Below are 18255 nucleotides of genomic sequence, written 5' to 3'. Positions count from 1 at the left end.
ATGGAAATTGACAACATTCGTTTAGCTTCCGCACTGCCATCAAGTATCTCCAATTGAAAGAGCTAACAGCCATCCATGCGGACATTGTTTCCACTCCTGATGATGCTCCTTCTTTGCCACTGTTGAGAGGTGGGCAGAAGAGTTCAAGAGGGAAAGAGAGAGAGCCTGGACGACGATTCATGATCTGGAAGACCTTCAGCTGTCACAACTAAGAACAATGTTGACACGATACATGAGTATGATTGTCGATAATCGACGACTCACCACACGTCACATTGCCAATACCGATGGCATCTGTCACGCGGGAGTAGAGGAATGAAATGGGAATGGCAACGGTTTCAGCACGTTTTGTCCCAAGCTTTTAACCACTTTTCGTCTATCGGCGGTCAAGTCGTCTAAAGCGTCTCAATTCGCTGTGCAGAGTAGTGTCCCTTTGACACGCCAGGAATTTGTGGCCATGGGTTCGAATCCCTGCTTCTAGTTTTGTCAGCACCATACCCGTGCTCGTGGGCTTCACAAAAATAGGAAACGTCTGAGACCTTCATTGCTTCGGGTTTTCGTCGCACATTAAGTGACACGCCGTGATATAACTTGAATACTGTTCAAAGCGACGTTGAGACACAAATTCACTCAGTAACTCATTTTTCGTGTATCGTTTGAAAGTGTTAGCTTCGTCTGACCAGTGGTTTCTGTGGGGTCTAAATGGGGTTCTCTCAAGTTCATAATTCGGGCCTACTTTTACTAACAACAAAAACCTACAAACACAACGTTTGGTTCTAATCCATTAGTTCTACATACCATTGTACCCGTGAAGATCCGGGGTAGAATAGGCCTTCAGCAAACCATGCTTGCCGTAAAAGGTTACTATGCTTGTCGTAAAAGGCGACTAACGGGATCGGGTGGTCAGGCTCGCTGACTTGGTTGATGCATGTCATCGATCCCAATTGCGTGGATCGATGATCATGATATTAATCACTGGAGTGTCTGGTCCAGACTGGATTATTTACAGACCGCCGTCATATAGATGGACTATTGCTGAATGCGGCGTTAAACAACAAACAACCAACCAACATACCATTGTGTACCTAATTTAATTAACCTCGTAGGGTTAGCGGGTTAGAATTGGTCCCCAACAACCCAATACAGTATGCTGGGCGTAAGGGCTGGATCGGGTGGTCAGCCTTGGTAACTTGCTTCATTGCGTAATACCGTAACCCGACGTCGTGGATCGTTGCTCACAATATCGATCACAAAAATCCTCTGGTCCAGATTCGATTATCTACAGATCGACTTCAAATAGCTGGAATATTGCTACATGTATTTAATAATGCCAATTGATTTAGTATGACCTGTATTAGTATTCATCTGTTGTCAACAATCGCCAACATCAGCACACTCTCGACTGGATCACAAAGAGAAACTTTATGGGTGGAAACTTAAAGTTTTATATTTTGAGGCAATGGTTTTATTTGTAGCGCTGATATTGTATCTCATTCGCTGATGTATTGCACAGAGTGAGTGGATGAACCCTCCAACAGATTGTCAGCTAAATCAAATTGTCTCAGCAATATACGTGGACGAAAAACAAGTGAAAAGAATGCTCTGTAAGCTATATTGTACTTATGATGTCGGATGCAATTCCCTTTCTTGATCTGTATCATATATTCCCGCGTTTTTATTAGGTGAACTATTGACTTGCCTTTGCATGTGGTTGTGATGGGTGCCACCTTTTGGGCAGGATACGAGCACCTGTTCGAGAACAACTGGTATCACCACTATCTGATAACGATTCATAAACACATGCCCATGACATGGTCGGAATCGTACAATCGACTCTGTTTTTGGCAGAGGTTTCTCATGAATATGGAAAGGGTTTTGTCTCTCTCTTTTTAACATGTGGCGACTCAACGGTAGAGGTCGCTCCAACATGAAGCAAACATGCCGTGATATACTGAAATACTGTTCAAAGCGACGTTGAGCCCAACTCACTCACTATTAACTTCTGTTATGTTTTGAAGTACGTTCCTTTCTATGGACATAATTTGATATACCCACATGAATATCCATTATCATGTTCACGTACGATAAGTTTCAACAAATTTAAGGAACGTGTGTGGATATCCAAATAGAACGTGTGGTTAAGTCCATGTACGACCATGTAGGACAATGTCTGTTAAGGGCCAACAGAAGCAATGATCGCGAAATAGCTCCCACTTAATTCAAGGAAAGATTTTTTCCCGCAAAACCTGTCATGGTTTACGAAAACGCATTTATGAGTAATGATATTTATTTGGCATGTAACGTTGAAAATTAGAATTTGTATATTTTTAACATGCCAATTTTAGGTTTTCCGTGTTTGTTAATGTGTTGTTGATATGCAAATGTGTTAGGTCGAGTGACAATTAACATGGTAGGCAACCTCGTGGGCTTAAATGTGAAATCAGTTGAATGGGAAGACTCATGTAAATTTTGTCATGGCTCACTTGAGGTTAATGTTGTTGAAATTACTTTCTAAACCTCAGTGCTTCACACATTATTCCCCAACAGACATGAAATAGAAGCTTTCGGAAGTGCTGATTCGATGTCTTAATAATCTCGAGAGACACGACAATGTTAACCAATTTATGGCAATGGGAAATGTGGCACCATATTTTGTTCTGCAATAGTCTCTTAAACATCTAATGAATTGAATCTAACAAAGTCATGACCCACTAATTCTTTGAATGAAATTCGAATATTTGGTAGCTGGCTCCAATGGGTCTTCATTGAAAACCAACAGCATCAATATTGATGAAATGCCACCTCGGTCTGGAGTCGATTGTTTGCTTTTTAGGGGAAGTTGCAGGATTGGCCAGCGGGACGCCATGGGATATGTAGGCGACAGTGAAAGATTATTGTCAATAGAATTGGTCGAGAATTTAAAGTTCGTCGTGAAGGAAATATCACATATAAGACTACGGAGGGCTACAAATCCATCAATATCAGAATTATAAGTTTCCAAGAACAAACTCGTTTCCAGTTGGATGTATTGTATCCATGGAGTGGTTTCTTCGACATTACCTTGCAATCTGATATTCTTAATATTGTTTATTGCGAAAAAACATCATTATTTTAATATTAACCATTTGGGCACGGGTTGCAGTGAATTTATTTTCAAAACCTCTCAGTTCATTCTGCGCGGATAATCCATAATTCCAAACAGGGTATTCTCTAAGTATGCCTTCTATAAGCACCCATGGGAAGGATACGCTCACCTTTTCGCGAACACATGGCATCATCATAATCACTAATGAATAGTGAATGATGAATACATGCTCATGATATCGATGGAATCGTACATGTACAATCGAATCGAGAGAATTCTTATGAATATGGTCGTTTTTGTTATTATTCATTATTGATAATATGTTATCCAAATTCGGCCTGATCATTCATGGTAAACGTCTCAGACTTGAATCACCTGTATGGGCTTTTTTGAAAAATATGTATTCAGCTCCACCTTTTACAGATATGGATTGCGTGTTTTGACGCATTAAGTACTGACTAAAATTATATCGGGTATTCCTGTCTCGAACACCTACCCCTGCACTCTACACCACCTACCACCCCGACCCCTACTCCCACGAATATTGAATGGTTGGCCCCTAAACAACATACAGCCAAAACAAAGGTACAATATGTTTGTTCACGGCTTAACAGCGTTGATGTTGTTTCATGTATATCAAAATCAACGTTGTCATTCGTACCGGAGTTCGGATATACGTGTCAGTTGTATTTGACTACAACGGATTCGTATGTGCATTTTCATTCACTGTGGACGTCTTCTCTATATACCAGTACGACTTTTTTACTGTTTTGTAATCTATACTCAACTGTGGTTTAAGAAAATTGAAAAGTGTTTAAATGATTTGCACATAGTTGATTTTCTTGACGGCATCGAGGATTGAGGAATGGGTTGAATGTGTTCTAAGGAGAATTTACTCGTCACATTGAACCAAATGAAATACTGTCAAAAACTGCCAAAGTTCCATTTACAACCTTTTGAACTTAAAGACGATATTTAATCTCAAGATCACTGAGTATAAACACACAAGTAAGCCCCAATAACGCTTTAGGGTAGAACGAACGTTTTTGGAACTGTTAACTGTGAAAGTTCATACCATTCATTGACATTGAATGTTTCAAGGCTGACCTTCGCTACGAGACTCCAGTTTGAACAAATAGTATATATTATTACCAGATCAAGATGATGCAGACAAATGTGATATTGACCACTTAACCCACACTAGCTCTTAAACCGAACGCCACATACTTCTATCAATACAGTTCTTTACAAAGGGATCTGAGCCTTAACAGAAACACTTTCCTTTTAAACATCCCTGGAAATTCAATGTCGGCAAGTAAAACGTTTCTGTAATCTTCGGACAAAGCTGCCATGGTACCGATAGAAACGTTATTCCAGATCGTTTTCAATAAGCTGGCAGCCAGTCAATGGTCGATGATGAAGGATCGCCAAAGCTCATGATCAGACTAAACATACATGTATTACAAAGCTGTAGCTTACAGAACTCATCGCGACTGTCTTCTGATTCCTCGTCGTGGCAATGGTATTTACAGAGAGGTAACTGGCAGTAAAAGGCAGTTTCAGTAGAAAGTTTATCTGTTAAGTCACGAGTGTGTTGGTTAGCTATCACGTTAAGACTTGATAACAGTATTGATTACAGTAATGCATATGTGGATTGAATTCTTCTTGTTTGATATGTTAGTCTTTTAAGCGTTCAATTGTTTTGATATTAATTTTAACATTAATTTCTTGGTTTGCATTGTGATTATATATGTTTCCTTTCCCATGTTTCTTACAAACTGTTGATTCATACATCTTTTATCACCATTTATAATTTCAAGTGATATTAAGCACATTTTCCACAGGTGAATGACATTATTTCATCCCTCATATGCTATTGTGGTAAAATAGAAAAATGTCACTGCTTCTTAAAATGAAAAGTAATTATTAAATAATATACATTTGTCATTAAGATAAGTAATAATTTTTACGGATTATTATTTTGACATGTACATCGTCAAATATTCTGGATAGATCGATCAATGATTCTTAAACATAACATTTTATTACAGTTTTTAGGTGTTCGGTTGGCAACACTCCACGGTGCATCCTCAAGCCATTAAGACGTCCACCAGTGCACTTCAGTGTGCAGGCTAAAGACATCGCCTCAATGGCAGTGTGAACAGTGCACCTGATCAGTCATAATGGACATATGACAGGTACTTGCTGTACATGAGACAGAGCATGTGTACCACGGTATGTCGCAGTTAGACTTGTGCCGTGTTTCTGGTCAGCGGTGTTTCTAGGATAGGATAACGCATCAGCTTACATGTGAGTACGTGGCATATTAAGTATATTGAGTATATATAAGAATGTATCCTTTGTGTGCGTTGGTTTATCGGTTAATGGGTAAACGAAGACCGGATTCGATTCAATCAGGAGTTCACTGCACCATTTGTGGTGTCTTCCGTCATGTACGACTGGTATTTTCCTGAAGGTGGTGTACCATCAGTTTACCTGGAAGGTCACTACTATTGAAAGATTTTCTGTCGTTTTTATGGCACTCAAAAATACATATACACACTCATGTACACACACACATACACACACGTACGCACATATGTCCATACACACATATAAACATGCACACACATACGCACCTATATTGACACACATGCACACTTACACACATACATATATTTGTTGTTTGTCGTTTAACCCCGCACTCAGCAATATTTCAGGTATATGACATACGTATGTACACACGTACACAGTATATTCATACATATGCACAAACATAAGCAAACACACACACTTGTGTATAATGACCTGTATAGACTAACGCGAAATAGAGTGAATCGTTTCTAATGTTTCAGACAAAATGACGGAATTGAACTGATAAAAAAGTATTTATGTGTTCGAAAGAAGAATCGTTGTTGAATACGTTGAAGTAGTAAATTGGACATGCAGTCTTGATTCGTTTTTCGTTCCATTGCATGTTCATATAAATACATACCCATGTCATTTGCAACATCCACGACGTTGCATAAATGCAATTAGCTCTACTTAAATAAATAAGCATTATGGTGATGCTTAATTGAAGTCGGAATACATGTACTGTTTGTGATAAAGAATAGTACGTGACAATACAGGAGCAAAGAGGAATGGTACAATTGTCCATGCGTCTTTGTTTAAAATTGATATACAACAGATTACTGTTTACAAACTGTGGTAGAAACGAGAGATGGTTAAGTATTTAACAACAGTTCTTTCTGGTCATAATGCCAATGCCAATGTTTTTTCAGAACGAACGTTCCAATTCCTAGGTTATAATGACATTTTTAATTTGCTTATCCTCACACATAGAATAACTTTCTTAAAATAACGAACAAGTTAGTTTCATGTTAATGATAATATCCATTTAATAATATCCTCAATAGCGGTTGTTAAAACACATTTAATTACAAACAGTATGTTGGAAACGAATGTACAGTCCTTGTAATTTCCTGAATCTTGTCAATCACAAAAGGGACAGAAATGATTTAATTGGATTTATCAAAAACGACAAGATCAGGTTTGTTGGCCTGATAATTTTGAGGCTGTATACGGGCCTATTCCAAGGAATTTTGTATTTATCTTTTTCCACGACGCCCTCTACATATTCTGGGTCGTACCATGGATGGACCTGTGTGTCAAAACCACACGCATTGCGAAGACGGTAATAAAATGATCGAGCCACTCCATCATGTCGCTTTAGATACTGTGTTTGTGCCAAAGCTGGTCATCCACTGACAATGCAACGGACAGTTTCGTTACATTTCTACATTTCATATTCAACTTTTGATGCACTATCACACATTGACGATTTCGAGTGGGAAGTGACTGGTTCTGAGCAGCAAACAGAAAGCCTTCTGTTAATCCAAGCGAAGGACTTATTATCATTGTATTAAGTACAATACTATTCCAAAGAATTTTGTATTTATCATTTTCCATGAAATAAACTAGATGCATGCCTCACAAGAGGATCATCAGACAAATAAATGTGTTCAAAAGTGCACAAAACAATTCTATCATTAAACCTCCAAATTAATCAATCAGCGCCCTCCCATCATAATTGGTAAATATAAGCGATTGAGTGAAGAGCGAGGGTGGTGGGATCTATTGTCTGTCATGATTCTGTATGTGAGGGTGTGGATGTTATTATTATTATTATTTACAGATTAAAATAAAAAATGCAGCAAAGAGGGTTTGGGTGATCCTGGCACAGTCAGGCTGGTTAATTAGGTTCATCATCAGCTCAGGGCCCTTGCCCCCTCTACACGCAGCCCAGACAGCGAATTGGACTTCTCCAGGGAAGCGCTGCCTAGTCAAACCCACCCAGAACTTTTCGGAGAATGTGAAGACTCCCCAACACTGCAGCCTTATATAATGATATAAATGATTGCATTGGATTTATCATTTATTATTATTATTATTATTATTATTATTATTATTATTATTATTATTATTATTATTGTTTTTGAAATGGCCTTGTCGCTTTTATTTCCTGCCAGAACTGTTCAGAGATACTCACTTTAAATATTTCAGAATAACTTCCAGGTGATGGAAGATATTGCTTTGCCGTCTTCTACTTTTTAATCAATTGCACAGAGCACGCTAACACTAAAACAGAAAACAAGATCCTTATCTTAAATACACCAAGATCCACGAATAATATGAATTAAATCCGTAACCAATGATTAATTAAGCGTTGATCAAAAGGAAACAGACCACAAGACGCCGGGGATCACTAAAAACCTGATTTAACTTCCACAGATGTCAACTGGTATTACTCTAAATTTGGGTTTCTGATTGAGAAAGGGACGATTAGTCTTGACACCACATGAATGCATTGTTAATGTTTTTACACTGTTGAACCGAGTCAGTAGATTTAGGTTTACGAATCGGCTCCGTTTCCTCGGTATGATTTCATAGAGGGTGCGTGAGTGGGTTTTACGCTACTTTTGACAGTATAGGCATTATGAAAATAAAATCATACTTGTCATTTTCCAAGCAATTTGTAATCGTTTGAAAACTCTTAAGTCACTTTTTTAAAACATAAAATGCTTTTCAAGAGCATTTACGTATCATTCCTCAAGTTGTATTACCATAGAAATATCAGAAGAAAAAACAAAACAGAATAAAAAATGAATATAGGAATGATCATTGTTTCTATTGACAGTGTTTGTCCCATATATTTTGCGTTCAATAAATCACTTTGGTATCTTTAAAATATATATTTTTATAGGGAAGAGCAATTAATTGGGATTGCCTAATTCATGTACATGAAATTAAAGGTGATTTGAAAAGAAAGTATTTTTCTGAAGAACAAGTACAGTAAGCCACGGTTTGTAATACCACACGCGAAAACCTCACGAACCCCTTGTGCAAGATGCACATTCACATGGATCTGAATCCCACTGTCATGGAGAGAAATGCTTCTGTGGTCATACATCTAATGGTCCTCTTGAACTACGAATGTACTCACGGTATTTTCTAAATCACTCATGTGTGTGACATATCTTGAAACAACAAGGGGATTAGGCTATAGACCGTTTCTAGGATTAGAGTATAAGAGTATGGAGCTTTTTTACAGACTTTTATTACAAAATTATATATTTACATACGATTCACAACACACTTTCCATTTTATCTTGTACAATAGAAAGTTCTTACATACATATGGACAAAAGACATGGAAGTTACATTCATGTTTACAATTATCAACCATATGGACAGGAAAAAACATTTACAAGCCAGTGAGATAAGAACCTGGATCAGGGTACTCATAAATTGTCTTCGTTCCGTTTTGCAGGTTTTTTTTCTGTGTCTACAGTCTTGGCTCAGGTTCGCGATATTTAAATTTCTTTGTGCGTTGTTTGCCGTTGGCGTGTAGCTAGATAATTGTTGCTTCGATGTAGGTTTGCTCAGATTTGAAGAAGTTGATGAGTTTGAAGATGTTGAGGTGGGCGATGTTCTAGCACTCTGGGGGTGAACCGCGTACACCTGTAAAACAGCTTGAGGCATGGTTTAATGCGAGATGTCCTAAAAATAGCTTTAAAAAAATCGTATCCAGTATTAATATACTGACGAAACACATTTCTTTTAGTGTCACAGGTGGCATTCTAATATTGAAATACAGAAATCGAAATCTAATGATGTGTTTTATGACTATTAAATGGAAATAGTCATTTGACTACCTTTTCAATTGCCTGCTGTAAATGATATTGTGAGTGAGTGTGTATGGTTGCGAGCCGCTTTTAGCAATGTTCCAGTAATATCACGAAAGGGGACATCAGAAATGTGCTTCACACATTGTACTCATGTGGATGATTAAACCTGCGTCTTCGGCGGGACGGGGCGGTGGGGTAGCCTAGTGGTTAAAGCGTTCGCTCGTCACGGTGAAGACCCGGGTTCGATTCTTCACTTGGGCAGAATGTGTGAAGCCAATTTATGGTGTCCACCGCCGTGATATTGCTGGAATATTGCTAACACAGCGCCGTAAAACCTCACTCACTCCACTCCACTCCATTCCACTCCACTCACACACTCAAACAACATTTCTGGGCAGCAAATTCTCAAAAACATCCGTATATATGCAACCGTACAGTTGCAAACACCTAATATGTTTTATAATTGATAGCTATTTCTTACAAGTTAAAGGATGACAAAGTAGACAAAAGTTTATGGATACTTTTAATCCCTTTAATGTATGATAAATGATGTTACTGTTAATCCTTCACCTACCATATATAATTCCATGTACCATGTTCATTATTCAGTCTTGCTTGACAACGGTTTAAAGATCAAAACAAAAAAGAAGTTGTTTTCCATAAACTTTTGTCTCCTTTATCATACTGCTGCCTTCTCAATAAAGTGAATAACTTGAGAAATTGCATAACAAACGAGTGAAATGCGAGACATATTACCCCACAGAAACAGACCAAATTAGAAACGTTGCAATACGTCAAGAATGCCTATTTTAGCAACCCGTTTCTAAAAATGGTCGATAGTGACAGGTATGCTAGGAATATAATGTCTGCGGTTCGCTGGAGTAGATCGATTTACTATTACTATCCCAGAAATTAATCACTCTCATGCTGGTAATGGTGACCCCAGTTACAAAAGAAAACAGTATTAGTTTGCTCGTTTAATGCAGTCTGCCCGCCAATTCCCCCAAGGAACAAATATACAGGAGTCGTTCATCAATCTGCTTGACTAGATGTCTCAGGGCATCGGCTCACATCAACACTTCAGACACAGATTAAACCGTTTAATCATGATAAAACCATTCAAGTTTATGATCCACGTCAACACGGCAATGATTGTTCATAGGGACACATAATCATTGTTGCAAAGCATGAGGTGAAATTGGGTTTAACGTGACGGTGTGTGTGTGTGTGTGTGTGTTTGTTTGTACAAGTCCGGATTAATGCCGATTTATGGCGCTAGCTCACTGAGATACCATGCCGCAGTTTGCCGCATCTTTTAACGATTTTTGAAATGAAGCGGTCAGGGATCGAGCGAACGACGTTCCGCTCTCCGGGCAGACGCTCTATCCACTGGACCACGGAGACGGTCAGTTCTGAGTGATAAAAGTTTTAATAATCTTTCACAGCGAATAGTAAACGTTATATCAAACACACCATGGCATATAACAATATTTATGAAATATATTTGAAAAGTGAAGAAAGCGTCAGGTTCATACGTCACTGGTTCTGGAATATATACAGTTACTTCACAATCTGTATGATATCTGTATCTAAAATTTGAGGTGAATTTATTTTCCAATAAAACCCCGTTTACGCGAAGCCATCAGGTCAAAATATCGGGTGAAAGGAATTCGAGTCACCACTGGAGACGTCGTCGCTGATGTTTGCCGTCCGGATCCGCCTTTGGGCTGGGCGCCTCGCACGGATGCCGTAGATGCGTAGACGTCGTAAGACTGTCCTCGCAGATCGCCTGTGTTGCTGTCTGGACCTGTGTCGGAGATGCGTTGTTTAAATCCTTAGGCATTCGCGAAAGGTTGTCACTAGGGGGCCACTACGGGGACGGTCTCTGACGTAGTCCTTCTGTAAATAAGGTCGCCATAAGTACCATATAGTGTTCCTGTAGACGTTGAACTGACGTGCAACGTCACGCTGCAAGGTTATTGGATTCAAGCATTCTTTGGCCAAGCATGTGTCATTTTCACTCAGAACAGTTGAATAAAAGAGACCATACCCTTCACACAAGCAAAATGACTCTGCTGAACTTAGGGTCCATTTACAACCCCGACCATATCATATTAAAGCATTTATTTCATCGCTATTTTTCATTAACACCCAACGGAGTCTGCTTCGTTGGAAATTCGAGACTGCTGGTATGTTTGCGTTATATATATTTTGAATCACTATCAATTAGTCATGATACTAGGTGTACGCGAAAAGGAATTTCCAAGCAGCTCTTTCGAATATTCGTTATTTCTTGCAAAACACATGCAACAGAAGTGAAAATGTCCATGTGACTATAACTTTTGAATTTGAATATATATCCACAAATTCAGTATGTTACAATCAGTATGTACTACCCACCCACCTAAATAGATTTTCTTACTGTAGTGGGCTTACAGGATGCTTTAGTAATTGATTTTATGTAACAATAAATGTTATGATACGTGGATCCTGTGTTAGGTATGCTTTGTGAGACAGACCAAGATTTTGGTTTCGATTGTATTTGTCAGGTGAAACCAGAATACATACCTTTCGTTTTAAGTTACCTTTTCTGAGACAAGTCCGGAATTGAATCCTCTTGAGTAAAATTAGTTTTATGTGTGACATGTCTGGAATAGTTTCCTTTAGTTTCAGTCTTGAGAGACAAATTCGGATATTTGGATACAGTCATGTTCCACAGCACATATCTGAGTTCCATTCTCTTTTCATACTAGGTTCTGTAAGCCCTATCTGGAATGAATGCCTTATTTGTTTGTATGTTGGCTGATCCATACTGGATTTCTTGTGTGAACAACAACACCTTACTATAATCATGACAACGTTTCATAAATGGTCAGTCCCCAAATACCAATATACTCATGATAAAGTTAGGATCATGCATTTAGCTGTGTTGTAACGAGTGTGTCGTACCAAGTTTTAATGGAAAGAACAATTCTAATTTGCCTTTGTATTTGCTTTTCAGTTGTCTTGATAATGGTGCCCATATCTTAGGAAAAGCTACGAACATACCAGAGTTAAAAGGCTACACATATATCTATGCTTAAAGAACATTAACATTTTAACAGTTAGGCATTGAACACAGATTTAGCGTGGATTTAGCACAACTTCAGCTGTGTGGTGGCGTTGTAGTTGCTACACTGATAGTCCTTTTAGCTCGTTACAGTGCGAGACAATTACGGAAAGACTAATCTTGGAATAGATCAACCGGTCCAACTGGCAAGGCCCGTTAGAGAGAGAGAGAGAGAGAGAGAGAGAGAGAGAGAGAGAGAGAGAGAGAGAGAGAGAGAGAGAGAGAGAGAGAGAGAGAGAGAGAGAGAGAGAGCAGTAAAGTTCTAACTGGTGATAATTAAAATTAAATTAGTTGAGTAAGATTGAACACAGTTTAATTCGCTAGCGCTTTCAAATCGTACCACGTAAGAGTCTCATCAGGCCATACACTAAATGACATCCCCTAACCCATCATCCCCCCAAAAAGGAATTAGTAAAAAAAATAAAAAATGATAAATAGAATTATCCACCAAACCTCCCCACAAAACAGCAAAGGTATTCATAGCGTTCATTCACACTTCAAAAGCTTCCACTTCGGTAATGTTTTTACTAGAGCGACAACAGTAGAATTATCACAGAAGTTAACACAATTTCCTTTTTAACATCCCATATGTCTTTAGTTTTACTATGTATACAAATGTTACTTCTTACAATAGACCCGTGAAGATTCCGGGGTAGAATAGGTCTTCAGCAACCCATGCATGCTGTCAAAGGCGACTATGCTTGTCGTAAAAGGCGACTAACGGGATCGGGTAGTCAGGCTCGCTGACTTGGTTGATGCATGTCATCGATCCCAATTGCGTGGATCGATGCTCATGATATTAATCACTGGATTGACTGGTCCAGACTCGATTATTTAACAGACCGCCGTCATATGGCTGGAATATTGCTGAGTGCGGCGTTAAACAACAAACAAACAAACAAAAACAAAAATCTTTAGTTTTACCTCGTTTTGGCTCTCACGTAAAGACTACCCTAACTGATGAATGCGAAAACGGAAAAACCGACGATGCGTTAGAATGGTCTGGCTTTGCTTTTAGAGCATTTTGATTGTAGGTTATAGGAGGACCTGCTGAGTGTGGAATAACGATTTTGAGATGACGTGCTAACTCATTTATAGATGCTGCTGCGGCTGACGGTTTGAAGGGTTTTTCTGTAGTTGTACGTTCACGATGGCCTCAGTAAGTCTCTAAGATACGTTAAAAGTTGAAGTGAGACTGTATCGTACATACAAGCTATGTGCTATATCGACTACCGAACAATCATGTACAGTTAATTCCGACTTCATAAGGAACATAATCATATTTTTGCTGTCTCATATCACTTAACGCCAGAGGCATTTGGATGTCAGATGATGAAGGTTTTCGTATAGGCAAATTGGTGTCCCTTTAATATTTGTCGTAATTAGTACTTGGAAGAGGTTAAAGAACACTCAATTCTTTCATATTACTGTAGCCATGCCACGAAAGATTGACTAGAGTGATATGAAAGAATCGTGTTCCTTTAACGTCCATTGAGGTCCGTTTTTGGCTTCTATTCATGTCAGCGTCATAGAATGAATAAGAAACTGCGCAATCATGCAAAAGGTTTATTTAATTCGCATGAACAAAAAAAATCCAGAAGAATATGAATATCAGTCCGAAAATATTGACATGTATCATTCGTTGAAGAATAGTTTGTTCTACGATACTATAGTAAAACTCGCCGAGGAAACATAAGGTTTCAAAAGGCCTCATACGGCTCTTGCCCAGAAGTTGTTAGAACAGGTTTGCAACGTTCAAGGCCATAGTAAAGCATTCGAAACGTTTTATGGTAGACATGTGGAGGACATTTCCAATTTAATACATCAGTGACCAAAAAGATGTCCGATGCAATTCGATACTTTGACATGCACCACGTTTCCCTATTTGTTCAGGTGAACATTTGACATGGCTTCACATGTGTTTGTTACAAGTCCCTCCAGTCGTTCAAGATACGCTCACCTTTTCACGAACAAATGCTATCATCATGATCTGATAGTAATTCACGAAACACATACTTGTGATAAAGTCTTAGTTCTGAAATGGACTGTTTTGTCGGTAACTCAAGTGAAAATTGTAATCATTGCTGCTTTCTCTTCTTTTTTTCTTCAAGTATGGTTTGATATACTCATGATTTACATTGATAATGTAAGAAATTTTGTGTTATTGAAGATATGTCAACATTATCTGTGAAATTTGAAACGTCAACACCAGAGAATAGTCAGTCACTAATATTATCCGGGGAAACATTCCATTCCATCAGAAGAAAGCTTATTTTATAATTATATGACTTGTTTTCTAATATACTCATGGTTTACACTCATGTAAATGTAGGTAACACTTTATATATGAAAGCTATTAAAAAATTGAATTGATAATGTGAGGGATTTTTTGTTAATGAATATATCTAATAATATTCTATGACACAGTCTTAATCATATGAGTCACCATGCATTGTTTAGAGACCCTATGCTGTAAAGTTTGAGATTATCTCCTGAAGCAATGTTTCAAGAATCATTATGATTGTGTGCTTCAAAGTGTTCCATGAAATAATGTTTCAAGAATCACTATGTTTATGTGTTTCAGAGTTTCCTGTGAAGCAATGGCGTACGACGACGTGTGGTATCTCTTGGGACTTGATGACAAGAATGTAACTCAGACCGACATTTCCCTATGGCTATCAAACCAGTCCAATGGGAGCTCTTTCAAGTCCCAATCCTTCAAACGTGACCAGACAGTAGAGAATATAATCATCATCATCGCATACAGCATCTTAAGTCTTATCTCCTTCTTCGGGAACTCTCTTGTTTGTTATGTCATTCTGAAGAACAAACGACTTCACACAGCTACCAACTTCTTCATTGCAAACCTAGCAATCTCGGACCTTCTTATTACCTGCATTAATGTCCCATTCAATATTCTCAGACATATATTGGATGAATGGCCATTAGGAGATTTTCTGTGTCACCTTGTGAACTTCTCGTTAATGGTCTCTGTGTATGTGTCAACCTATACCCTGACAGCGATCGCCATTGACAGGCATCGAGTGATTCTGACTCCTCTAACAATTCGTATGTCCAAGCAATTGGCAATAACGGTTCTTGTGTTCATATGGGTATTGGCCATCTGCCTCTCTTTACCATATGGCATCTACACAAGTGTGCAGGAGGTCAATCTTTTCACGTCAAAGCTTCGACGATGTCGATCATCATTTCCTGAATCACTGGATTCATTTGAACAGTATCTTACTGTGGTTACCATCATCATGCAATACTGCATCCCGTTGACCTTCATCGCCTTTGCGTATGGACGTATAGTACGTAAACTATGGGCAAGAACCCATGTCGGGGCTGTAACAGAAAATCAGCACCAATCTCAGCAACGTGCGAAAAGAAGAAGCATTAAGCTTTTGATCGCAGTTGTGATTGTGTTTGCCTTATGTTGGCTGCCTCTTATTCTGTACCATCTTCTGACAGACTTTCATCCCAATGCTGAGGTATTCCACCATGACAGTAGAGCCTTCTTCATCTGTCACTGGATCGCCATCAGCAGCACGTGTTATAACCCTTTCGTCTACTGTTGGCTGAACGAGAATTTCAGAGAGGAAGTGAAAGCTAGATTCCGATGGTGTGGATACCGAGCTTTTAAGATTTACCCAGGGTGCTCTGAAACAGATGGAGTTCTGTTGAGGAATGACCGCCGAGATCGAAAAAGAGGACGGGGTATGCCGAGTATCACACGGTCAAGTATTGCATGCTCAAGTAGATCGACCAGTGTTAAGAGGGACACTTCCATAACGCCTGATGAAATTGAAAACTTTTGTCCGTTCAAATTCAATGGATCACCTCCACGAATCGACGAGAAAGACACAATAAAGGAGGAGACGACAGAACTTATTCCCAAATGTGACATTTCTAATGGAAAGGTGGAGTTGCATCTGAAGTAATCGAAACAGTGGTACCATTGGTCATGGAGAAAATATTACTGTCCACAATGATATTTCTTGACATTGCTAAAGGTCTAGCAGGATATAACAACATTGTCAGTTTGCTGTAAACTTGGAAACATTTAATAAAATTTTGAGAGAAACCAAAAACTGAAAAATTAGGTTATGTCGAATGATATAGAGAAAATACTGAAAAACATGTCAGCATCTAAATTGTTGTCTTCAACGCTACTGATATATCGTTCCAAACTGTATCCAAACGGTTTGAGAAATCCCGTTGTGATTAAGGAATTTAACGAGTCCTTCAATCTCACCCCACCAGAGTGACCAACAGACACATGGAAGGAAATGGAAATAGCAAAATCAATATAGGTTGTTTGCTTTTGAGATGTTTCACTTTTGTAACGAAATTGCCAATATTTCAATGATTGCTACAAGAATTTACCAAGACCAAGGACAAAATACCAGTCCTTAATCGTGTGTACATAGCTTACAATACTGTTGGAGGACATTAGTGGAATGTGATTCCTTCACTATCAGTTAACATTGAACATTTGTATTTTTCCAGACGAGGTTCTACAATCAGGAGAAAGGCAACCTTGTGACACCATCGTGATGTTCTCTGGTGTAACTACTCCAGTGAGATGATGCCATATACTACAATGTCATTTCTGAAAAATGCATAAGAGTAGAACCTCAATGAGCAGCAGGGATGCCCAAGTTGTTAAGGCGCCGCAACTTCATTTTTACAGGTTTTGAGTTGTATAACTTTATTTGCCTATTATTTATGATAACGTCACATGGAATACAGGACCAGAAAAGTTGTAAAATGACTAATTTTTTATTTTCATAATACAATCCATTTGTTGCTGATGACGCATTTTGTATACAAACAGATACATTGATTTAGTTAACACACTTTCGAGAAATTATTGACTACAGCTATACAATAAACTAATATTTTTAGGTTTGAACCCTTTTATCAAGTCAAAAATCAATGATTATCAACGCATGTTTAATGGCGGTCCCAACTGGGATTCCAGAGCAGTAAAGAAGTTGCAAATGCTTATTGACAAATGAGTATCGGGTGGTTACAACGAGTGTCTGATTGGCCGAGATATTACAGATCGTTGCTCAAGTAATGAACCACTGGATTGGTCGGGTAAGGCTGTATTATTCACAGACCGTCGTGATGAAGCTGACTAAAACGGGAATGACCAATTTCTTACATGGGCCTATACACGCCACTAACGAGTGAACAAAAAAACCGATTGCGAACATGTTCTTACGTACTGTACGTACATTTAAATGGATTTGTTGTTGCACGTTATAATCGTCACTGCACCATCTCATTATGCACTAAAATATAACAACATTTTTATGGATGGAACCCAAGAACATCAATGCATTAACTTGATAAAATTGTAACAATATTTATCATTATATCTTTTCTTCAGAATATAAAAAAATGACATTCCAATCAGAATTTTATCACGCAGGTGTGTTTCCTCAGAAATGGAATACAGGATATCAGTTTTTAAATGCTATTTTATATGGAGATATATAGTAAGCGGTGATTAACTGCACACATCGTGTAGTCAGCAAAACAAAGTCGTTTTTACTGTACTGACTTGAATTCATGTTTGGGCTGCAAATTTGAAGCTGTCGATTCCCCCTTTCATACGTAAACTCATATTAAACTATTTCCTGATGACATCATTCCATTCCAGATAGACACAACTGCATCAACCAAGTGACGATGTTGGATATTAGCTATAGTTTGTCGTCGTTAATTAGCAAAAGCGCAGGTACTTGATCGTCCTTACGGGAGATATTTGTTTCAGAGTTTCAGAGGTATACCTTATCATATTACATTGGGTAGTTGTAAAACAGTTATACAAATGGTGCCTTTAGTGTTGTTTTATG

General features: G+C 38.4%; 1 protein-coding gene across 1 annotated transcript; it reads left to right on the top strand.

The window, feature by feature from the left end:
• The first annotated feature begins 5332 nt into the window (after positions 1 to 5332).
• Positions 5333 to 16424, top strand: LOC139452625 (G-protein coupled receptor 83-like). Its single transcript, XM_071234160.1, has 2 exons — positions 5333 to 5395; positions 14970 to 16424. Exon 2 carries the CDS (start codon positions 14986 to 14988, stop codon positions 16327 to 16329), a length of 1344 nt encoding a protein of 447 aa, XP_071090261.1. The 5' UTR covers positions 5333 to 5395; positions 14970 to 14985; the 3' UTR covers positions 16330 to 16424.
• Positions 16425 to 18255: the final 1831 nt, after the last annotated feature.

Source organism: Haliotis cracherodii, unplaced genomic scaffold (genome assembly GCF_022045235.1).
Source record: "Haliotis cracherodii isolate W230 unplaced genomic scaffold, xgHalCrac1.p SCAF_9, whole genome shotgun sequence".
In the NCBI taxonomy this organism is placed as follows: Eukaryota; Metazoa; Mollusca; class Gastropoda; order Lepetellida; family Haliotidae; genus Haliotis; species Haliotis cracherodii.
Note: the sequence above shows the minus strand (reverse complement) of the source record. Positions and strands in the feature narration are given on the sequence as shown.

Coding starts and splice junctions, on each gene's coding strand:
- LOC139452625 (XM_071234160.1), top strand. CDS start 14,986: ATGGCGTACGACGACGTGTGGTATCTCTTGGGACTTGATGACAAGAAT.